Below are 25,260 nucleotides of genomic sequence, written 5' to 3' on the forward strand. Positions count from 1 at the left end.
GTGCCTTGAAGTCCACGGTCGCAGCGGCAGCGCTGCCTTGAAGTCAATTAGGCAATGGTTACGGTTAGGATTAAGGTTAGGGTTAGGTGCCTTGAAGTCAACAGTTGCAGCGCTCCCTGGAAGGAGACATTGGGGGCTTAAAACACCATTGAGCATCTATTGATGTGTTCAGGGGGAGACTTGTAGGGGATATTTAAATTTGGACCTCTAAAATAAGAATATGAGGCTGCAGTGACACCTGGTGGCGAGGTATGTTTACGTCGGTCACTGTGAGGAGCTAAACCTGCATAATGAAAGTGTCTATATGAACCTTGGAATACATTTTTAAATGTACATCCCAAAAGTTTAAAGCAGGATATTTTATAAACATTGAAGGCAAAATGTCATATGTTGAGGTGATGCTGTGAGGTGAGGAAATTGCATTGTTGGAGCAGCAGAATGAAGGCCATAAACCCACAAATGAATAAAATATATTCACAGATTGCAAAACAACACTAGAATGTAGATTAAATGAATAATAAGGAAAACCAGCATCCTCAGATTGCAACACAATATATACATAGGCACATACTGGGGGATCATGCAAAAAACAATACTCAAGCATAGGGAAATATCCATTAAATATGTATGTTTGATATGAGCTTATGAAATACAATACATTGTTATATTTTATACTAATGTTAAATTAAGATATATAAATTATAGACACTACCTAACTAGTTAAAAAAAAAGATACAATAGCATGCCACTTAACGTTACATCATCATCATTTTACATTTTTTTACATTGACAATATACATTTTGAATACAAGACTTTTACCTGCTAATGGACTAGCTAAATAATCTAATCGCTTCTTGCTTCCACCACTGCAAAAAAAAAAAAGAGTGCTGCTGTCTCTTTAAGGAAGCAGGGGGTTCCAGATTGTGACGTCTTGCGTTTAGTGCGCATGGTGAGTGTCTCAAGACCGGGAACAGGCTGTGCACGTTTACTTGTAGGCAAACTTCAAACTACTAGCTGCATATCACAGGTTAGTAAACTATCAGCTCCTAAACTTCCCCGCTGGAAAAGGCAACAATAATAAACATTACTTAAGCAATATGTATGCAGTTCACTCAATACATTATGTTATTGTAGTTCATTCATACCCGAATGTCATGCTAACGCCGCTAGCTAGTTAGCACTGGCTAGCAAACAGCTCTGAACGTTAACGTTAGCTAGTGTTAATGCCAACTAACATGTTCTAGCTATGTGGTAAAAACATGACTTTTGCATCATACGTTCCTACTCTATTACTAGCCTGTATTACAATCAAGAAGGGGACTGAAGCTCAGCCATGTAACTTGCAGCTCGTTTGGTAACCTAGCTAGCTAGCTAGCTGTCTAAATGTTAGCAAGGACAAATGGGTAACGTGAAGTTACTGCAACATTAGGTCACGCTGTTTATTTTAAACTGCTGTAACGTTATGCAGCTAAATGTTAAAGCACTGACAGCACTCCCTAGACATGTATATTGGTGTCACTGATAGCTTAGCGTAACTCTAGTTTAAGTTGTAGCAGTTGTTTGTGGACGTTCATTTCACAACAGCATGGAAGCAGAGGAAGCACAACTGTCTGTGGGGTAATATAACCTGACACTGTGCCAGCCATTGAAATGACTCTCTGACAGCTGTTGAACCCCAACGGCTCCTGGTTAATGTTGGGACCAAAACAAGGACTGATTGTGTCGTTCGGCCAGAAGGATTGTGAGTTTATAGAAAAGCCAATATTGCTTGCGATGAATAACCGTCGTTCTCAAAGCCACTAAGGGTTAAGACCTGCAGTAGAGAGGCCATGGTGTTGTAGTTTTTGTTTAGTGGTCTAGAGGTTATGATTCAGTTATGAGGTATTTTTGCGACGTTAATCAAATATCCTGTTAAGTGTCAGTTTATACCTCCTGGTAACTTTCAGCTTGCAACCACCATTCCCCTTTGGATTTGTAGTTTTGTGGTTAATTTAGCCACAGTTCAGGCATTGTTGCTGTTGATTTTGCTTTAAAAGCTCTCAAATCAAAGTGGTGATTGTTGATCAGCAGACACCTACTTACCTACTTTTAGTAGTAAGCTTTGCTGCTACATTTGTGCTACAAATTGTGAAACAATTTCTTCTGATAAACAAACTCCCCTTTTAATGTTGTGTTTTTGTGACTTAAAGCTCAGTGACTTTTACCAATGGTAGGTTATAAGAAATCTTACACCAGTCTCCTCTTATGTTTTTCCCAAGTCCTTAAGTGTTGCTGTCATGCCTGCCAGAAAGTCCGCCACCAAGAGGAAGTCTGAGCCTATTGTGGAGGATGATAAAGACCTCAAGAAAGTGAAAGGTAAACCACTGGAGGGGGGGTGGGTTGATAAGAGTTAACTAGACTGGACTAGACAATGAGATTTCATTTAAACACCCATTATAGCTATTTTAACTTGAAGAACCAAATCAAATTGCTGTTAAGATGACAATACATACCCAGTTTATGGGAGAAAATGATGTCACACCACCACAGTTTTAACAAGTTGCCTCATCTACTATAGCCTTTTTCTCATGCCACAGTTAAGTTTGGCCTTGTAAGACTAATAACATCTAAGATCAAATTAAACAACTAGTATGGAATTGTGTATGTGTTTGTTTGTGTGTAACAGTTTCCCACAGGAGTCATGGCAAGGAGGCGGGTCAGGTTCTTGTTCTGGGCCAGGGTGATGTTGGACAGTTGGGTCTAGGCGAGAACATCATTGAGAGGAAGAAGCCAGCCCTTGTGTCCCTGCCAGAGAAAATTTTGCAAGTGATGGCTGGGGGAATGCACACTGTGTGCCTCAGCGACACTGGCCATGTAAGGAAGGCATCTGTCTTATTTCTTTTCAAATTAAAATTGTATGGCAATGGCTCCCATTAACATTTTAACTAAGGTTCTTGAGTTTCCCAGATAAACTGATACTTTCTTCTTTTTGTAGGTGTACACTTTTGGCTGTAACGATGAAGGTGCCCTTGGTCGGGACACAACAGAGGAGGGCTCTGAGATGGTTCCAGGAAAGGTGACACTGGAGGAGAAGGTGGTCCAGGTGTCGGCAGGGGACAGCCACACAGCTGCACTCACAGAGGATGGAACTGTGTACATGTGGGGCTCCTTCAGGGTTAGTTACCTGCTGCTTTCAGCCTCGTGTGTGTGTGTGTGTGTGTGTGTGTGTGTGTGTGTGATTTTCCTCTAGATTTTTGTAACCTTTTTAATCCTCTACACGCACAATACTTATGAGCACCAGTAGAAATGTTCTGTACTCAACTTGCACATACACTTAACTGTCACAAACATACTGTATTTGCAGTTTGCGGGTCTCGCATAATTCACTCGAGCATTCCACTGATTTTTAGTGTTTTCCGATAAAATGACAAGACAGCTAAAAACCATATGAAACCTGCTATTCATATATAATGTACTCCATATTAATCTATTTGGTTCTTTGTATGTATTTGTTCTATCTCCGTGGTATTTGCAGTCTCATTTTCTTTCAGCCCAATTTGATATGGATGCGACATAAACATTAAGATAAAAGCTGTTCAGAGTTACTCTTGACTGGAACTCGAGCAAATGATACAGAATATCCCGCTGACTATTTGATTTAAACACTTCAAAGCTCATTAGCACAGAGCTTGAGTCTAAATATATTAACACTTTCCGGCTTTGTCCATCTCTACTCAGTACAATGTCAACAACGTCGCAACCTTGATGTACAATATGTACATCCACTTTCCTGTGTCCCCATTTGTAAAAAAAACTAATGTAACTAATATATATAAAAAATATACTCTCTTTGAGTATGATTGCTGTTTGCAATAACCAAATCAAACTTTCTTTCATTCGTTGATTATATAAAATCTCCGAAAGACAAAAAAGTCCAGGGTGCTCAGGAAGTTCAATCAAATGCTTGAAGGTGCTCTTTGGGGTCGGGAATTCAATTAAATGTAGAGAAAAATAAATAATCCAAGGAACTCTTCTTCAAAATTACTTAAAAAGCCTTTATTTTACTGGCTATTTCATGATAGAAAATTTAAAAGACATTGGGAGAAGCACCCCACGCGTAGCGGCACTGACAGCCTTCTTCAGGGTGTGATATATAAAATCTCCATTTGCTCTGATTTTGTTTTGTTTCCAACTCCAACTTCGCCCTGAGTCTGTCCATATTTCCAGCATGGCTGATGGATCATCTTAGTTTGTGCAACTCTTTGACAGAGCAGCCTAACTAGTTTTTTGTCTGAAAGAGTTCTACAAAATAGAAAAACTAAATATCAGCCCCTAGCTCATTCAATTTCACTCTTAACATTAAGATGTTATCTCCGCAGAGAAGAACTTTAACTTAAATTAATTTCATTAATACTTTTATTTTCATGACTATATAATTTGTCCACCCACCCCACTTTCACAGAGCTCCATCAACTGCAAACAGATCTGGCACAACTATAAGAAAAATATACTTGACCATTATGGTGAACATTATGGTATGAGTGATATCTCTTCCATTTGATTCCTTTCTTAATGTGAGGTCAGGATTCATTTCCTGTAATAATTACTATTCTAGTCGTATTGCCATTATTCAAACGCACCAGGCTCTCTCTCCATCAGCTCCTCCATTATCTAACCAGTAGCATCTCACTAAAGTGTCACCCCACAAATATGTTACTGCCTTGACCCTTAGCAAGCCTTGTATCCGCAATGGTGTGTCTCTTTCCTCAGACCTCTCTAATTGCCTCTGCTTAAAAGATGTTCTTCCCATAGTCTGAGCTTTTGAAATCTTTCTGATTTCTGTAATCTTTGCTTTATGTGGTACATGAATACATCTCTGATCGTTGAAGCATGTTACATGCTTGGGGACAAAAACAGCTTCACATTGTAACTAGGGCTGGGCGATATAGCAAATTTATCACAATATTTTGTAGTGGCGCCCTCTACGGGCAAAAGAAAATATAGCCCTGTTTTCCTGGTAGGTGTCATGTTATAATTACGTTTTCCTTTTTTGTGTTTGCAAAATCAACAAGTGCAACAAATGAGTAGTCAGTTTTGGCTACATTTCTTTTGATTTTGTAAACATTCTAAAACTACCTAAAAGCAACATTAGGTGTAAACTCCTGCCTAGAAAGCATCTCACGTGTTTGTGGAGGTATCACAAAACCAAACAAAGTAAACAAGTGCATGTGTAAACCAATAGAAATAGCACTCGTAATATGTTTGCTCCTTTTTTGAATGCTTTTTATATGGGGCAATGGCCACAAAAGACCACATGATTGATTGTTGTTTTGGCGCAGCACAGCAGCTGCAGCACAGCTAATGCTAGCGCTGTTAACAGAACAGACAAACGGTAACGTTGCTACTGTGTGTGTGGACTCAAGCCAGCGTGAGTCCGCATTTTCATACTCGGTGTGGTCGCTGACTGAAACCTGTTCAGGTGATGGAAAAGATTTGTTGAGTTTCTCGCCCTTTTTGGCACCAACTGCCGACATGTTTTGCTTAATCTGCTCCTCGTCACTTTTGTGAAATCTGAACCGTTTTCAAGATCGTTTTATCGCCCAGACCTAGTTGTAACTCATTAAAGACTAAAGTAAAGACATTCAAACATAGTTCGATGATCCTTAGTTATGCCATTCTTCATTGTTTTCATCTCACAGCACTTATCACTCCTCTTGCTAAGTTACTGATGGGTTTTTCCCATTATTAATACTCGGTGGCACACTGGCAATTACATCTCTATTACCTCTGCCTACCCTATGCATTCCCAGTAGATTTTTGACAGTGCTAAAATGAACTGTGTGAAAGACTGTAACCTCTGTTTTGAGAAAATATCCTATTAAACGTGTTATTGTTCTCATAGATCTAATTTATATTAAGAATGTTTTTTATGTATATTATACATTCCATTAGCTAATTTCCATTCAGAAGAAATTTGGGAAGTCAACACTCCACCATATTCTGTTGTAGTCATCGTTCCTAAGTCGGCTCACACTTTGAATTCTACGTCCACTCACCAAGGTGTTTAATCATTCAAGAGAAATCAAGTAAAAAAATAAGTAAAGCAGATTAAAATACTTTTGGTTAAGCTTGATTAACAGGTAGGTTGGGTTTGCCTTTTAGCTCAGTTCAATTTGGTGTGCGAGTCTGTCCAGTAGACTAGAAAGACAGTGCCGTTGTATCTGATATATGGACACAACCTACATTGCATTTACTAAGGTCAGCAAAGTCAGAAGCTACATAGTGTATGGACTAATGTATTACTGAAGGTATTTTGGACTATGTTCAACTTCAGAGTTGGTAATGGAAGTATGTGCAAATGCCTGAGCCAGCTCTAGGGATGTGGTTGTAGCAAACCCAAACAAAAAGAAAAGGGCTTACGAAATATATATATATATATATATATATATATATATATATATATATATATATATATAAAAAAAACATAGTCACACTGCAAAAGTAGATGAAACCATCCTCCCAAAACATGAGCATTGTGGATCTCTGGGTTTAACTAATAATATACCCCAGGATAACAGTGGTGTAATAGGTCTTTTGGAGCCCATGAAAACATGCATCGTTCCAATCAAAGTCCCCATGACAGAACCTGTCGTGAAAATTGCATCAGGTAAGAAACGGTTCTCTTTACTTTTCAAATGTTTTTGTTTGTTAGAAGTTAATATGCAGCATACAGTGTTTCTGTTTTATTGAAATGACTCCCTTTAACAGGTAACGACCACCTTGTACTGGTTACGCTGGATGGCAATCTTTACACATCAGGCACTGCAGAGCAGGGGCAGCTGGGAAGAGTGCCTGAGCATTTTTCAAACCGAGGAGGCAGGAAAGGCCTCAGTAAGTAACGAGCCTTTCCAAGCCCAAAGCATCAACTCATGATGGAACATACGTGTACAGTTTACATACGCTACTACGTACAATACATTATTCTCCGATTTGTGATTAACAATAGATGTTTTCATGTGTAAAGTGTATGGCTGTGGCGTTCTGGCTGACTGTGTGTCCTGTGATTTCAGGCCGGTTGCTGGAGCCACAGATGGTAAAACTCAAAGGGAAAGTTCACTTCATAGATGCCTTTTGTGGGGCGTACCTCACCTTTGCTCTGTCAAAAGAGGGGCATGTTTATGGTTTTGGTCTCTCCAACTATCACCAGCTGGGTAAGTATGGCAGTGCTTTGATAACGTCAATTGAAATTTGTTTGTTATAACGTAACTGCAGTGGTATCTGCCACTGCTTTACTGTTAGCTCTGAGTCAGTTGCTCACATTCTGCTCTAAAGTAATTGTGACTGTTTTTTTATTTGTTCTTACACCTTTTTTTATTCAGGTACTAAACACACCAAGATGTGTTTTGTCCCAGTCAAACTGACATGCTTCAAAAACTCTACCACCTCCTGGGTGGACTTCTCTGGAGGACAACATCACACACTCTGCCTTGATAGTGAAGGTAAGCTCCAACTAACTATATTAAAACTAAATAAGTATGATTATCAGACTGTGTGATCCCATCAAGACAGATTTTAAGTGCACAGGTAATATACAACTGATGTTGCAAGTCATGTTTCAGCACTCAGTCGAGTCCTGTCTGTTGTACATATTGACAGTGATTACCTAATTTCTTTGTAATTTCAATAATATAACCCAAACCCTGGCTGAAAATGGTTGAAAAAGGTAATAGATAAAACAAGATATTAATTATCATTACAAGGGAGTACAATAGAAAAAGTGTAAGTGAAAATTCTGTTTTGTTTAATTTTCTCCTTTCTTTCTCTTCTCTCCACGAGTAGGGGACATCAAGGACCCAGGTGGTTTAAGCTGAAGTACTTTGACATAAAATAAATGAATCCCTGTCTCCATCTTTTAGGACAGGTATATAGCCTGGGCAGAGCAGAGTATGGTCGTCTTGGTCTGGGCCAGGGGGCAGAAGAGATGAGTGACCCCACGCCGGTGAAGGGGATGGAGCCGGCCAGTGGGTTGACATGCGGGGCGTCTGTCAGCTACGCGGTCACCAGAGAAGGTGAGAAACGAAGCAAATGCAGCAGAGGGTTGAGTTTCAACTTCTGAGTGTTTCTTGCAACACGTTTTATGACTGTAAAACAGCAGCTTGCTTCTCTGCCTTTTATTTACAGAGGACTGTTATTATTCACTTAAAGACCTTTGTCAGAAAATCACAAACATAGGTTATTTTAAGTGAAGTTGGAAGTACAATAAATATCCATTATTACAGCAAGTTCTCTGCTAGCTGATAGGAATAGTATTTTTTTTGTTTTTCCAAACTGCGTGTCAATTGAATTTGTCTAATGTTGGTAATAAGCTAAGATTGTAAAAAAAAAAAAAAAAAAAAAAAAAAAGCTTCCTCCACTGACGGTTGGCTGTGCTTACTTTAGGATCTGTGTATGCCTGGGGCATGGGCACCAGCCTGCAGCTTGGCACAGGAGAGGAGGATGACGAGTGGAGCCCTGTAAAGATGACAGGCAAGCAGCTGGAGAACCGTGCAGTACTCATGGCCTCCAGTGGAGGGCAGCACACAGTCCTTTTGGTCAAAGACAAGCAGGAGAGCTGATGTCCATCTCAGACATCGTTTGTTCTGTTTCGAGGTGGGGCCTTTTACACGATGCCTAAATCTGGGGAGGGTGTTGATCTATGTGTGACTTCCTGTGCTGAGCCATGGGAGTGTGAGAGGTCCTGGCCTCCTCACACTCCTTTTTATGAGAACTCGTCTCCTAGTGTGGGGGAAAATGTTCAAGGATGTGCAGTAGATCATGACAAATGAGACTTTTTTTTTTTTTTTTTTTAAATCTAGTTTTTGATGTTCCCTTTTGAATTCTTTTCATTAAAAGTAATTTGTATGACTGTAAGATGGTATATGTGATGTTTGTGAATGTGACTGCATGTACGTAATGGAAATGAGAGTGCAAGCCTTTTAATGACTTCTCCAAACAATAGTCTTTTTAATGTTAGGTTTTCTTAGCAATAATTCCACTGACCTTGGTTCAGACAGGACATTTATACTCAGTGAGTTGAATATGTGAGACTACTGTTCAATTTACCTTGGGCACCCAATTGTGACTGGTTGGACATTTGGTAACATAGTATACTGTATCCTGCATTTTGTTGCTTTTTCGGTATAAAAATAAAGATACAATTTTAAGTTTTTAAGCCTTTTCTTATCCAGTGCGTCAAATATTTCTTGACCATGTTGATAATTGATTTTCCATGCAAAAATACCAAACAATTGCTGGTCTGAGCTTCTCAGATGTGAGCATCTGATGCTTTTCTTCTGAATATATTTTTAGTTTAGACTGTTCACACAAAACAAAATGTCACTTCTGGTTTGAGGAATTTGTGATGGGAATTTAATAATTTTCTGACTTAACAGAATAAAAGAACATTTGGAACATTCTCATTTTTAATATACCCATTGTTGAGGATATTAGCACTTTTTTTTTTTTGTTTATTACTTGAACACCATAAATCATTTCTAAAAAATGTAAAAGACAAAATCATGTCCACTGTTGTTAGTGAACAAAAATTTATGCTGCCTTCATAGACATCAAAAAACATTTTTCCGAGTGAAAACGTCATCATTCACGTCCCTTCATGTGGGAATCAGAGGTGGGAAACTCAGGCTAGATTTTGCTAACCGAGTTTCCCAGTTGGTGATGCGTTGTTGACAACTGACGTTTGATGTAGGTGACTTTGGTTCACTGAACATATTTCAATGACAAACTGTTTATTGTGGACAAATGCCTCTGCCAAGAAACATAACATGTTTAAAATTATTCATAAATAGGCCCATATATTAAAAAAAACACCTTACCTGTGTCCTTTCCCGTTGGTTGTCCTGCAGATAAAACAAACACCTGTCCATGTGCTGTTTCTATGCTCGTATAAGAAAACAGCAGCAAATCTTTTGTTATTGTGGCCTCCATGTTTTCACACACCTGATGCTCTAGGCTACGGCCAACCGTTGGTGGCAGTCATGCAACAAGTTGTTATGCCAAACGCCAATATAACAGAAGAAGAACACGCATCCTGACCATGTGAATGCTGGCAGTCGGAAAAACAACGTAATCACGGGGGCGGTCCCTGATATTCCCAGGTGGCATGAACGCAGCATAAGTCTCCTGCTGACTTCACAGATGAAGGGTTTGGTAGTCTAGGATTGGCTGACATGGATAAAATTGTACATAAAAATGTCAAAACTGTAAAAGTTCTGCAGAAAATCAATCAAAAAAGCACTTTATAGCGTAAATAAGATGGGAATGTATTGTCTAATGAAGTGAATTAAATATCGGACTAAACCATCAATTTGATGCAAAAATACTAAAATGCAATATTGCCTTAAAGCTGTACTTTTTTTGTGTGTAACATGGAAGGGGCTACAACTACATTTTATTGTGCAATACTGTATTGTACAATGACAATAATGCATCCTAGAATATTGTCATATCCCCCACCCCTAATAGTCTCTTTGGCTCTTTGTCCCAGTGTCTACTATCACTGCAGGGAAGAAGGTAAATATGGCCGAGTTGTAATGTATTGGCAAGCTAACACATTTAACTTAGTTAAGGCTATATCCTTACAGTAGTTGTGGGCAGACAGACACCATGCCATCTTTCACAATTTTGTTGGTATGCAGTGTGGAAGGGACGTTCAGAAGAAGCTTCCTTTTTAGTACATTGGCACAGCTGCCCAGCAGTTGTACCCTATCTTATTCTGTATGCAAACAACACATTCCATACACATATGGTCATTAATGTAAATCAGAAACACTTAAGGATGCAAATGATGGTACAAGTACATACATCAAAGCTACATGCTTTAGTATTTTAGCTGGGGTGAAATGCACAGCGTCTGCTCGTCTCACCTTACTTTCATCTGACCGAAAGGACCAATTATAAAGTGCTGTGAAAAGTCCTTGTAGCAAAAAGCCTCTCAAAAGCTTTGAAATTCTAAAGTATTTTACATAAGCAGTTCATTGATCATAGTGAACCTCTTCCCTTGTTTGTTTTGCATCGCTGTTTATCAGGAATACATTTCAAGGTTCACTGCTCATCAGTAATGGTTGTCTTTTAAAAGCAAGAGTGATGATTGTTTCTGTTTCCAATGCATCTGTTCTGCCACGGGGTGTTTACTCTTCTTTTTTTAGTGGAAAACGTTTAAAATAGTTCTGGGTGTTAAAAGAAATGCAGCTTTCTTCATCACCTGACATGAGTACTACAAATGTGTTTGAGAGAAGTTCTGCAAAGGGGTTATGTAAAGTATGAAGTTGTTGTAAGCTTCCGTCAAAGACCTACTACACTGCTGTACCCAACATAATGATTTGTAATAATGATCTGTTTCTACTATGATGAATATTGGCAACGCCTCAAACAAAAAGACATTTGCAGCCTTTGTTCAGTAATGAGCGGTTACAATATCAAACAATAAAGTACAATATTCACCCACTGTGCCTGTATTTTTAGCAATTTAACATTTGTTTAACACTTTTTAACAATTTTAGGAAACCTCCAAACCATTACATTTCTTAAACCTGCTCAAATGTAGTTGTTGCATCTCTTTCCTTTGGCTCTACACCTTTAGGACTTTCAGACCTCCAAAACATGTAAAGCGGAATTATTTCAAAGACCTACAAAAGTGCAGACGTGGGCAAATGGAACTGATTTAAGCTGCAACTTTGAGAAAGGCTGTTAAAAGCATCCATCTTTGACATCTGTTAACAGCTTCACAAGCTGGAGCATTGAAAGTCAGATAATGCCCAGAAACCTTGTACATTTCCAACACAAAGAGAAACATTCATAAAGGGATTTAGCAATCACATCCTGTGATTAATTCCTTTTGCTCATAGAAAGTATAATGAGATTATTCACAACACATGTGGGCTCTAAGCTTGTTAAACTAATCACAGAAGAGACAGATGAGCATCAGGCACCTGCATCGCCACACATTCACCCTAATAATGGAGGGAGCCACTTTAATCGCAGCAATTGGCTGCTCTAGCTGCACATCTGTAACAGGCTCGCAACAGACTGCATCACGCAATCGTATTCATTAACAGCAGCATCATGTTATTAAAATGATCATCTTAGTAGAACACATTTAGCTCTTCCTTGATTGGGATGTGGCAGCCCTTGAGTCACCCTGCTGCTTTCTTAATTAACTCTTCAAATTGTACTGAGTGCTGTTTCTCAAGTACGTCTTAATCAAGAAATCCAAAGTTTTGTGATTATTTAAATGCGTTGGAGAGGCTTTACTCTTGGCTGTTTTCATCAAATGGTCCATCATTATAGGAACCTGTTGAATATGGCCCAGCAGGAACCTGTTGTCCAAATCATTGCATTCTTACTCGCTTTCTCTCTCACACACAGAAGAATTGGATACCTTTAAATGCATGTGCCTATGTGTGAAGTTTAGATGTAGAAAGAAAAATATGGATTGATAGATAGCTAATCTCAAGCCTCAAATACAAAACACTAAACATTTCAAAAACTATTTGATGTGGGTTCAGAAGACAGTTTATGGCACATTTTACCAGATCATTTATTTAATACAATTAGAGCTTGACTATACTTATGAAATGTGATTATAACTGTTGAACTCAAATCACATGTAGATGTAATGAATGGACTGGTTAAGAAAGAGAGACTAGATAATCTGCTGATTAACACTGTTCTCATGGTGGCAAAATATTTAATAGCCTACACAAAGCCAAATGTATGAAAACCCCACCCATTTTTCATTTGTAATGAATTTTATTATATTGTAAATCCCTAAAATATTTGAGTTTAAAATGTGGTAGGAGGTGTAAGATTGTATAAATTAATAGAGTTTGAATGTACTGACCTTTAACTTAATTTTTTTATTATATTGTTTGTTTTTATTGTTTACAATTCATGTACTTTAATTAATTTTCTTATTAGATCTTTTATTTTAGATATTTTATTTGTGTTACTAAGATACATATGGATTTTAATACTTTGTTTAACCTGCCTTGTTACTAGTAATTAGCTGTTCAATAAAGAAAAACAAAACAAAACAAAAAACAACGCTTGACAATTTTCTGTCTGCCTTCTATCTACACATATTTTTTTTCCCACCATATAGATTATAAAGCATTTAGAAGGCATTGTTTAATAGTTTGCATTTTTCTGTTGGAAATTACCATACACCATATGGAGGCTAATATGTTATATCTGCTGTTCTGTGCCTTCAGAGAATATTAGAAACCCCTTAGAAACATTTGTAAAACGTGATCTTCAAAAAAGCACATTATCAATAGTGTCACCCTTCCTGTGTCTTAGAGTCTGGATACATTTGATGAGAAGTTGCTGCTGCCCCACAGTCGTACCAAAATAACAACAACAAATGCCCCCGGCTGTTATTAATAAGTGATACATGAAGTACTACATGTATGAAACACTTAATTGTTGCCATGGCAGAGTAGTTGTTGTTTTGACATCTAATACTAATTTCTGTGAGCAGACACAGGAACCCAAATATGGTATTATTAGCAAATGAGTACCTCTCTTGCTGTTAAGCGGCTGGTAGTCCATCATCTGTAATTACTGAGATTGCCTTGATAGATTGGACTCCTCGTCCAGTGGGCTGAGGGCTTCTTATGGGCAGCACAGCGGAGGACCAACAGCTGTGCAGGGGCTTATAAGAAGTGGCAATCTCTTGATCTGATGCATGGTTATATTTCTGTTGCATTGACCAGAAAACAACAAGCATTAAATCCCATTAAGGATCGATCGCCTTGGTGTGTGACTCATAAATGGATCTTTGTTGTAATGTATTCATATCCCTGTCATATTGCGCCTTGCTAATTACTTACAGAGGTCCGCCTAAAGTATGCTCATATAAATTACCTTTATGGTTGAGAGCTGAGCTGAAATCAAGAATTGTGGTCCTCTGAGGGAAGCAGCTGATACAAAGGGATGGATCCTGTGGATAAATTGGGTTCACCAGCCCAGACTGACTGCACGAAAAGTATTAGTGGAGGAGAGGGAGGTCAAAAAAAGGAGAGGTAATTGTTATTTTTATTATGATGTTTTTGGTATAGGAGAGGAGGGCCTTTTGTTTTACTCAGTCTAAATGTATTAATTTGATTTATTCTATTTCAGCTTTGCGATGTAGTAAATAGTTGCATCAGTAGATACATCAAAAGGCAGTTTTCACCAGTGCCATGGTTCATAAATCTGCATCAGGGTTTTATTGAAAGAGTACTCTACTGATTTAGCATTGCAGCCCGATAACATTGTCAAACTCACAATGGACAGAAAAAAAAAGTTTAAAGGTGCTGTAGGTAGGACTGGGAAGATCCAGGACTTAGCCAAAACATTTGAACATCAACAACTTCTCAGTCCCTCCCCCCTTTCTGCTAAAGCCCAAAACGGTCTCCTACGCCCCTCCCCCCACAAGGGAGAATGAATGTGTGTGCATGAGCAGTGATTGACACGCAGTTAGACACCCCCCCTGGCCCTGATTGGTGCATCTGAACAGGGAGCGGTGGATTTTTGCAAATCGCACTACAGGCTGTAGGTGGTGCCAGAGGAGCCAGATTTTTTTTAATTACCTATTTCATGTAGTTCTACTTGAACATAGGGTCAGTTTCAGCAAATATGACAGAAAGTTAGTTTTATAAGTCTTACCTACTCCACCTTTAATGTAAGCTCAAGCAGAGGTGAATAGCGGGCTACAGAGGTCTGGTAACCTGACTTCTTTCTAACTCCACGCCCCCTCTTGAGGCAATTTATCAGATTTCAATATGTAAACTAAACTGTACATTGATGTGTAAAATCGGTTGAGTTCCCCTTCAATGTGCACATTAGAAGTTCCATCAAAATATTAAGATTTAACCTGGGTTACACATTTAAATTGGTTGTACCAATTTAAGGCTAAGTCAAGACATAATATAATTTAAAGTGAAATATACAGTAAGGTTCAGCCTCCCTCAGCACCAGAGTCCCTATGACTCTCAGCTGGCAGATTGCATTCAATTTGAATCCCTGTTTCTGCTCCTCAGCAGGGAATTCACCTCAGGCAAACAGGAGGTCTGATTATCTGTGTTACAGCAGGCGCCTGTCACACAAAGCAGCAGGGCCAAATTGCCAAACCCATTACCAAAATCTCTGCATAATCAACCTCTCAATAGCTAATCCCTTTTGAGTATCTTTCTTCAGTTTTGGATTGTATGGTTTTGACTCAGCACTGGCAGGTTGTGCACTGTCAGCCAAGATGCTGTATTGTTTGAAAAGCCTGACTTACAGTATGTAGGATAGGTGTCTGCTGATGAGACCTTTAAACGTCTGTTATGTTGAAAGATTTTTCGGTTGCAATATTGTGGTGTAATGGAGCTCAAGACGTGCTTTTTGTTCAAGCTGGCAAACAAGATAATTGTGTTCCATTAGGCCAAGCAAAAAAAATCTCACAAAGTCTCCCGCACAGACAAACAAGCAGGGGAAGTCACATGACAAGTATTATCCAGATGAAACAGAAAACAACCTGTTGGATGATTTGAGCTTTTAGGGAATAGTAGCATTGCAACACTGAGAGCTGTTATGAACACTTCAGCATGATTCCCTCTCTGTTCTTGTTTCCATCTGTTAATTAAGCTACCATTAGTTGAGGTCAGTAGATGAGAGCATTTAATTATCTGTGTGAAACTGGTCTACAGTATTTTGCATGTAACTGTAGCGTATACATGTTTGATAGCAAACGCCTGTTGCATGTGCACTGAAGCTCTCAGAGAAAACAAAAAAACACCTACCTTCTGTAGAGGCAAAGATCACAGTTAGACTTGAGTTTTTAGACGTGACAGTAAGCAGTAACTGCTCTGATGAATAAAGGACTTCACATTTCACATTTAAAAAAAGGCCAGCTTGCAGTCTAGCCAAGTCTGGAGCCAGCTCATGGTGTTTGACTAAATTATTCATTTTGTTGCAGTTTCATTTGTCTTTTACACAGTGAACATATAGTCAAAATTATGTATATTTCATAGGGAACATACTGTATGCTCTGTAGCATAGAGAAAATCTTCAATGCCACTGTGCCACTGTGACGTCTTGTATAGGAGATATTCAGACTGAACGTCTCTCGTTCCAATCATTTCAGTGGTCTTTCAACATCCACACGCTTCTGAAAGAGAAATGAGGTTTACTGATGCCTTCCCTAGGGTTTCTATTCTCTGAGACATCATCAGTCGTTCAGCAGAGAATGATTTCAGCCCTTAAATGTGTGCCAGAAATTAAATGAAAGAACAGTCCAACATATAATCCATGGACCATGATGCAAAATTAGCACAATCATTTGTCTTTTTCAACACGTCTTCTGTGGGCCTCACTGGCTGGAGTCATTTAAGTGTTAACTGCCTCTGTAATAATGTCTCAGTATCGCCCAATCATGACTGTTTGTACTCGACTTGCACTGCAGTGTGACCATAGACAGTATAAAACAGAATGTGACCCATGCAGTTGAGAGTACACAATCCGCATTTAATGAGAATCTGAATTATTTAAAAAAAGATAGTACAGTGGTTTATTTTATTCCTTTTTTTTCTCCAAGATGAGTATACCAAAAACTTTGATGTAGTGGTAGTGTGAATTTGTCATTCAGGGCTTTGTGCCTGTGTCACTTTAACAGCAGTTAAAAGGATGTGGCTGGTGATGTTCTTTGTATTTGTCTTATTGTCAACACATGACATGTGAAAAGACAAAAAGACAACAATGAATTGATCTTACTAAATCCTGATATATCTTATTCTTCTGTGCCATAGAGCTCCATTATTATCCAAAAACTATTTAAACACATAAATAAGCCACACTGATGCACTGGGTGACGTGTTCCTTCATTATAATAATCATAGGCACTGTAGTTAACTTTGAGTTGATGTCACATACACTGTCCTGCTGCTGTAAATAATCCCCAAGAAACGCTCAGTTTCAGTAAAAACTGCAGTTTTCATAAAATACCAAGCTTTCTAAAAAAAAACATATAAAAGTGTGGCAGTCAGAAAATATTGAGAGACAGACATGCATTGTTGTCAACAACAAAATATTTAATATATATAATATCAGACCCTATTTTTTTTATTGATACATTGTAAACATAGATAACTCTCCAATGTATCTGGTGGCCAGAAACCTCAATATCATCCCTGACTTATTTCATAATATGCTTTCATTTAAATATGCACTTTAGATGTGTTGTATTTGTCCCTGTCAAGGTCAACATTGCCCTGATCAATAATCCATTCTTGATTCTACCAACAAATCACATGTCTAACTCCCATGAGGCTTCACTGGCATTTACAAAGAGTATAAATGTTAACAACATATGTAATAACAACCACAGAAAACACAAAATATTGGAATAAAACTGAAAGTTATTTACAACAATAGTTCAAATTAAAACACAAGATACAACTTGTGTCCAAAGGACTAAATCGGTAATTACACCAATACAATAAGGTACTTTATATAATGTATCTGCTGCTTTTCTCAACAGAACAATTCACTTTTTGCAAAAAGAACATCATGCTGAATAAGGCATTACGGTACATATTTTCAGTCAGCTTATTACCGACTACAGAAAACATTTACAAATGCTCTTCAGTGATGGTGATAGGCGACTCGAAAAATAATTATTTGTGAAGATTTTGAAAGCTTTAACTAACATTTATAGCACTTAGTGTAAATACATAGTAATTTAATGTTTGATTTTACTAACTGGTTTCAAATTAAGCTTAAAGGTACAACAGCTTGACAGCACATTGAAACAAAATGAATCACTGTATCACTTAATATGCTGTGACAGAACAATATTATCATTACACTTGATATATAGAAGCCTTTTTAGACAAAACTGCATTGCTGCATTAGCAAGATGAGAGGCATTGGTTTGATTCTTCTCCAAAATCTGCAAAACAAATGTCTTCTCATTGCCATAATCTCTTCCTGCAAGTGGACAAAGATCCTCAGTGGAAACTTTTCCATTAGCTGTAATATGTGTAGGAAGCTTCTTCTCTGCTAATGCGTTTGATCTGATTCAGACTCCGTGCCAGTTTGAGGTAATTTAGTCACAACTATTAAAACAGCAGTAACACGTTTGCCTTTAGCTCCTCAGTTAACTTTCAGCTGAGTAGTGGAAACAAAGTCAGCTGAACACCGATGTTCATGGTGAATATACACTGGAAGTGTCAGTCATCTCTGCTTAATCATGAAGGCCGTATTTTCAAGTTATTAAAGGTTTCTTTCGCAAAGATCTTTCATGATGTATCTGATGTGGGGGGGATGACACTGAAATATGGCGCTGTGGTCATGTAGAATGAAATCACCTCTTAAAAATTGTTTCTCTTCTTTCGATCATAAGAACGAGCATGAAATTAGATACATCCTTTAATTTAAATATTACACAGACAAAGCAAATATAGTCTCAGCTAAACATTCACGCTATTGGATTCGCATTACCTCCCTAATGAGGTTGAGTGACAATACTATTACCAATCTAGATAAACAGTACATTTAGACAGTGTTAGGATGGAGACACCTTTTTCATTGCATTGGCTCTGTACTCATTTGGACGTGAAATTAAACAGAAACTCAGCTTTAAAGATGCTATAAAAGCACATTTTATATTAAAAATGGATGAAATGATTATGTGTAATGTAAAAGGAGTCACTCATAATGACAAACCCACAGAGACTCTGCAGTTGCCTTCAGCTCTATAAAGCATTATAGCATCTTTCAACTTATTGTTTTGGTTTTTAGGGCCCATTTTATTTTTTTGGTTCACTCTCACTGTACTCTTAGTGTCGTTTTCAGAAGAAAGGCTCCAAAAAACGATTGTACACAACACTGAAAAGCAGACAGAAACAGTTAGCGACTAACTGGTGGTGAGCTTTTAGCAGCTAAAGAGCCAGAAACATGACTTAAAATGAATGATATTGTTGCTCTGTAACTGCTGGATGTGTAAATAGTAGGGCTGTCAATCGACTAAAAAAATTAATCTAATTAATTACAGACTCTGTAATTAATTAATCAAAATTAATCGCATACATAATTAACGGTGCCTGAACCGATACTTTTTAAGAAAGTAAAAAAAGAAAAGAAAAAAAGGGTACTAAACAACAGTTGGTGACATTAAGGAACGGCTTGTTTACTGCTAAGGCCATATGGTCAAAATTAAATGATTTAATAATAATGTATAACAATAACAATAACTTATTTCACTAGTAAATTGCTGTTGAACGACAAAAACAACCACCAGGTGGGGAAAGGACATTTACAATAACTTCAAATGCACCACGAGGCTGTAGTTTACCAGTTTCATTGAACGCACCGTCTGTGTTGTTTTTCCGACGGCTAAAACACAGTCAAACTTTACACCGTTTAGCGTTAGCTGTCAGCATTTTAACCGTGTTTAATCCAGCTACTAGCTAGCGGTAGGCTAACGTTAGCTGCTGTCGAGTATAGTGTTAACAAAGCCCGTCTACGGAAAGCCGTTCCACTCCCTATTAAGCCCCATTGTACCTACTTTGGTTGCAGTTCCACCAGAGTTCCATTGGGGGTGATCACGGTCCAGTGCAAAATGAATGGGACTCTATGGAGCTAGACGGCTAAATTTGTCTCTTTCGCCTGATTGTCGTTGAGAAATCTCAGATTTGATTGTAGTTTTTGCAAGTTCAACATGGATTATAGGTCAAAAGTTGAATGAACGAGTACTTATGCCCTTTCGATTTGTTACAGGTTGAGTCGTTGTTGCCCATAACACGCTAGCATTCTGCTAATGAATGCTGATTGGTCAGTGAAGGACTGATTACGATCGGAGATCCCGCTTGACGGCATCCGAAGCAGAACCAGAATGCCAGAGTGAATATTTCGGCGTGGTCTTTAAAACATTAGCAAACCTCTTTCTAGCACGTGTATTGACAGGGAGAGTCTAATCTGTCAGCTGTGTTGTCGATGCCTCGAGAGAAAAAAGGAAGCGACTCAGAGCTTGCCGTAAAGCAGAATCTCTGGCCGTATATGTGTATGACGTCATTGACATTTTAAAAGGCTTTTTAGAACAAAAAAGCCACTTTAAAAAAATCTAACACCCAGCAGTGTGTATTTTCTTAGCCTCCCCTTTCAAATGCAACATTCAAATTACTAGACAAAAAATTATATCCTGAGAAAAGTGGATTTTGAGGGGTATAGCTCCATAGAGTCCCATTCATTCTGCACTGGCCTGTGAGCGCCCCCTATATGGAACTCTGGTGGAACTGCAACCAGTTCAGAAGCCGGAAGTAACGAGAGAGTGGAACATCTTCCCATATTAGAAATTCTTTGGTGTTAACTAGCGTCACGTGCAGCGGTGTTTGTGTTGCCGTCTGTTTCAGAGCATCAGAGAGAAGAGTGCAGACATATCAGTGGCACCAGATTTCGGTAGCCAGGGTTGGCAGGAAGAAGATTTTTACAAGTAAATGTTCCAATTAATGATCCAGGCAGCACATTCTCGTCTCCCTCCTTCATTTTACAGTCCAATGGTGGCTAGAACGGCTGGAATGGATTAATCTGCGTTATTTTTTTTAACGTGTTATTTTTTCTCAGATTAATTAATCGAAATTAACGCGTTATTTTGACAGCCCTAATAAATAGCCAAGTTTTTCATATCCATATACAAAGGTGATTTTTGTGTTTACAGCTATTCCCTCTGCCGACAAGCAGTTAAGAAAGTAGATATCTCAGGTTTAAAGGTGTCATCAATAAATTGTAGTCCTTTATTAATGCTATCCTAATTTTAAGGAATAAAAAGTAATTTTACAAGCTAACAAAAATCTGAATTAAGTCATCATATGTAATATTTAGCTGAAAATAATGATTGGCTGAAGTCTGTGACCCACAGTCATCAGCAGCCAGCAGTATCTTCCCTGTTGACCCTCTGCCGGCTCTGTACTGCAACCGTTGTCACTTCTTGCTGTTACACGGGAACTTACGTAGTACTTTGATTTACATAGTCAGTCTGGTCTTCATCAAGTGAAACACTTTATCTGTTGGATTGAGGTCACATGCAACTCGCCCAATCATACATCTGCCACTGCTTAGCCATAAAAAGACTCCTCTTAGTGGCCTTGTCTGTGTGTGTTTAGGATCTATGTCCTGCTTCTGCAATCTGATCTTTGTGGGACTGTGTATACACAGAGTCCTACATTGTTGACCTAATATGGATGTGAAGACCTACAAACAAAGCTTAGAGTCAGCACTTTAACCTCCTATTTTCTGTATTGTGCAGAGCCAAAACAATGAAAAACACATCACTATCCCAATACTTTGTGACTGCACTGTATGTGTGTTTGCATTATGCATGTGCTTTGTACACTCCAAGGATGAACATCTGTATTCCATTTCCTTATGCACAGGCACACACAGGCATGTTTGTTAAAGAATTGTGTCTCACAAGTTTCATTATATGAAACCAAAAACACAATCGATAATTTACATAAATAGCAGGTCAAAAGCAGACATCTGCAGACTCAGACTCCTGTGCTGGAGAACTGTGTGACCTCGGTCTGGAGGTCCCCCAGATCTGTTCTTTCCCCCAACTGATCCATGCCTAGTCAGGCTGTTGGTCTCTGTGTTGTCGCAGGAGCACAAACAGACACGGGCTCCTTTTTGCTATTGCGCGCTCTGGAGAAGCTGTTCTGCTCCAGGCGGGAACGATAGGGCAGGCAGAAATCCCTGAAGCACCTTTTGAAGTTCTCATCCAAGAAGGCGTACAGCACAGGGTTGAGACTGCTGTTGGTGTAGCCCAGCGCGATGCACAGATGCCAGCTGGCCACCACCAGGAGGTTCTTGCGGTCGATATGCACCATGGTCCTGACAATGATGAAGATGTGGATGGGAGTCCAGCAGATGATGAAGGCCCCCACAATCACCAGGACCATGCGGGTGATCCGTCGCAGGTTCCTATCCTTCTCTTTGGAGCCGGAGAGCAGACGGACACTCTTGAGCCGCAGGATCATCAGACCGTAGCAGACGGTGATGACCAGGACGGGGACCACGAAGGCGAAGATGAACACGCAGATTTTCATCACTGTGTCCCAGTACAACTCAGGTTTGGGGAAACTGAGTTCGCAGACAGTGTTTCCTGAGGAGTTAAAACAATTACATGTTTATTAGAGGGCCGTGTGGAGAAGCTAATTTAAGTTAATAACCCAGCTCAAATGTTCTCTTTTACGGCTTGATTACTCCCCAAGAACAACACTTGCCACTAAAGGCGCTAGAAAGCTTGTGCTGATAATTGAAGTTTTTACACAGTGATGGTAATTTTCAGCGTTTTTTCTTCAACAATAGAAATCTCCCACCTTCGTCTTTCACCATGGTAACAGCCATGATCATCACAGGGACTCCGATGGCTGAGGAGAGGATCCAGATGCAGACGTTGATGAGCTTGGCTTTGGCAGGCGTGCGGAAGTCCAAGGCCCTCACCGGATGACAAACAGCGATGTAGCGGTCCACGCTCATCATGGTGAGCGTGAAGATGCTGGTGAACATGTTGTAGTAGTCGATGGCGATGACCACTTTACACAACACCTCCCCAAAGGGCCATGTGCTCATCAGGTACTTGGCGCTCTGGAAGGGGAGGGTGCTGGTGGCGAGAGCGTCGGCGAGAGCCAGGTTGAAGATGTAGATGTTGGTGGCGGTCTTCATCTTGGTGTACCTGGTTGGTTGGAAGAAAAGCATGTGGCTCTTTTTACTGATTCTGATTCACAGTCGAGGGGGACTATTGTTAGTTGGAGGAGACTGAATTTTTTTCAAGGTCTGCCTACTGCTGTGCTGCAAAGAAGACGTTGAGTGGGGTTGACTCACAATTTCCATTAAAATAGTTTACGGTTAGAAACCAATTTATTTTGATCTAATCCATTTCCTCCCTCAAACCAATGATCTCCGATTTCCTCTTGAATAATATCGAACTAATAAAGGAGCTTTTTACATGCACAATGTTTTTATGGCACAACACTAAATGCATGAGAGCCAAAGTGACCGTAAGCCTCCATTAAACTGCACTTCTGCAGTATGTAATGAATCAATTCCTACTCCTTGATTTCAAATTCAGAGTAGTTTTTTTCCCTTCTTTTACCTGTTACCAGTCTTGTCTGAATGCCAGCTGAGCAGTTGTCTGGCTGTTTAAAGATGTATTCATGAGTTCACCATATGACAATAGTTCGTCACATTTAATTAAATTGCAAGCTTCACAAGGAGAATGGAAGACAAAGGGATGACTTACATTATCTTAACCCCCCCTCATTAAGGGATTTATTACATTACACACTGATCTCACACTCTTGCTTTGCCAGGGTGAGAGTGGCCACACTTTCTTTTATATTCTCTTTTGTGTTTGCTTATTCTGACATTGAAAAACAAAAGTACAGAAACTCATACTTCATCTTCCACACAGGAAGCCGTTCAGTGAGATGATTGATTGACATTGGAGGTCCAACTGTCACCTCATTGCTTACTCATTTAAGCTGCATTAGTTCAACAACAAATACAGTGCTATGAATCCTCAGAATCTACATGAATTACCACAGTCATGGCTTCTGATGTGCAGGTTATGGTTCAACATGCTGCTTATTTTCCATACAAATTAATCATCTGAGTTTTGAACTTTCATTTACATTGTTCCTGACAAAAGTAATTGTTGCAATAAAGTAATTCCAACATTAAGCTGTAGATCACACCGCCCTCCCTCCTGTGTGTGTAGGAGGCGTGAGTGTGTTTGTGTGTGGGTATGGAGAGTGGCTCTCAGACACACTGGAACTGTGGCCAATTACAAAGAACCATCATACATGATGTAATATAGCAGTTTTCTAGACATATTCCATTCTTTAAAATTACTATTATAGTTCTCTCTCTGTGTGTGTGTGTGTGTGTGTGTGTGTGTGTGTGTGTGTGTGTGTGTGTGTGTGTGTGTGTGTGTGTGTGTCGTTTTTTATTGATCAGCATGTAAGCAGTATCCACTTAGTCACAAATAACCTGTGTTTGTCTCTTCCTTTTAAATGTTTTTTTTTGTTTTTTTGCGTTTACTTAATAGATATGGGTCTGTGTTTATTTCTTACCTGACCACCCCGTACATTACAAGCACGTTTCCAAGCAGTCCCACCACACAGATGAGAGAGTAGAGAGCTGTGATACAGACAGCGATGATGAGACTTGTACTGTTCCTGGCTGTAGCCTTGTTGGTCTCAGTGCTGTTTGAGGGCACGCGCAGCGGATCCTCGGTAAACGTTACATTGAAAGGAGTTATGGAGACCGAGTCGTTAAAATCACCGAAAGCGTAGTAGGGAGGAAAAGCCATTTCTAAAACAATTCAGGTGAGATTGTAGCGCATGGAGAGCAGGTACAGGAGCGCACGAGAACTGACAAATAAGTAATGAGGCGCCCAGAGCAGGATGCTCTCTCTCTCTCTCTCTCTCTCTCTCTCTCTCTCTCTCTCTCTCTCTCTCTCTCTCTCTCTCTCTCTCTCTATCTATCTATCTATATCTCTCTATCTATCTATCTCTCTCCGTCGGCTATCCTTGTGTAATAGCCTACGTGTAAGTGCGCACTTTGGCAAAGTGCACTGTCTGGTGCAAAAAAAGCAAGATGTGTTTTCATGTCCATTTCTTACCCTGCCCAAAGAAATACCATTTATCAAAGGGCTCTAATTAGCTCTAGCATAGCCTACAATGTTGCTTTATCACATCCATTTTTAATTATTTTCGACCACCTGCCGCTCAGCAGCTCATCAAACAATGTCCGTCTAACCCAATCCGAACATCTCTCATTGTTGCAGCTCAATTAGTCTTTATTGAGCCATCCCTCGTATTGCTGCCTACCTTCAACCTCGAAGTACTTCTTCTCCCACTCTCCGTGGCCTGTGACCCGTATTAGGGGAGCTCCATTAGAGGACTAAATGTTTTCACCAGAGTCACCTCCATGAAATTACCCTACTAAACAACAGGAGTGACGCAATTACCTAGGCTACCAAGGCTAATTAAATATTTGAGATGGTTTTGATAGCCTATAGCAGCGGACGTTGAAGTGAATCCTACAAGTTGTCACGTTACCCTTAAATATGTGTTGCCTGCTGGTATCAACTACATCTGTATGAGCAAACACATTATTGCAGGCATGCAAACATGCAGGCACATCCATTTGAGAACTCTTTATTTGCTCTGGATCAATGTTTAACGAATGCTGCTCAT

General features: G+C 39.3%; 2 protein-coding genes across 4 annotated transcripts; one reads left to right on the forward strand and one right to left on the reverse strand.

Annotated features, from left to right (window-relative positions):
* The first annotated feature begins 898 nt into the window (after nucleotides 1-898).
* rcc1 (regulator of chromosome condensation 1) lies at nucleotides 899-9,191 on the forward strand. 3 transcript variants are annotated; one of them, XM_031298794.2, is made up of 10 exons: nucleotides 899-1,028; nucleotides 2,260-2,356; nucleotides 2,667-2,854; nucleotides 2,976-3,155; nucleotides 6,551-6,647; nucleotides 6,749-6,871; nucleotides 7,051-7,191; nucleotides 7,360-7,479; nucleotides 7,897-8,049; nucleotides 8,420-9,191. In XM_031298794.2, the coding sequence occupies exons 1-10, from the start codon at nucleotides 948-950 to the stop codon at nucleotides 8,593-8,595; spliced, it is 1,356 nt and encodes a 451-aa protein (XP_031154654.1). In that variant the 5' UTR covers nucleotides 899-947; the 3' UTR covers nucleotides 8,596-9,191. The 3 variants fall into 3 exon arrangements, with proteins under 3 accessions (XP_031154654.1, XP_035862586.1, XP_031154655.1); XM_036006693.1 differs by having other exon boundaries at nucleotides 929-1,028; nucleotides 2,268-2,356; XM_031298795.2 differs by lacking the exon at nucleotides 899-1,028 and adding an exon at nucleotides 1,707-1,742.
* A 12,106-nt stretch (nucleotides 9,192-21,297) lies between these two features.
* On the reverse strand, nucleotides 21,298-24,475 carry oprd1b (opioid receptor, delta 1b). Its single transcript, XM_031298809.2, has 3 exons — nucleotides 24,133-24,475; nucleotides 22,378-22,733; nucleotides 21,298-22,160 (listed from the first exon to the last, which is right to left on the reverse strand). The coding sequence occupies exons 1-3, from the start codon at nucleotides 24,369-24,371 to the stop codon at nucleotides 21,631-21,633; spliced, it is 1,125 nt and encodes a 374-aa protein (XP_031154669.1). The 5' UTR covers nucleotides 24,372-24,475; the 3' UTR covers nucleotides 21,298-21,630.
* Between the last annotated feature and the right edge of the window lie 785 nt (nucleotides 24,476-25,260).

This window comes from Sander lucioperca, chromosome 10, assembly GCF_008315115.2.
Source record: "Sander lucioperca isolate FBNREF2018 chromosome 10, SLUC_FBN_1.2, whole genome shotgun sequence".
Taxonomy (NCBI): domain Eukaryota; kingdom Metazoa; phylum Chordata; class Actinopteri; order Perciformes; family Percidae; genus Sander; species Sander lucioperca.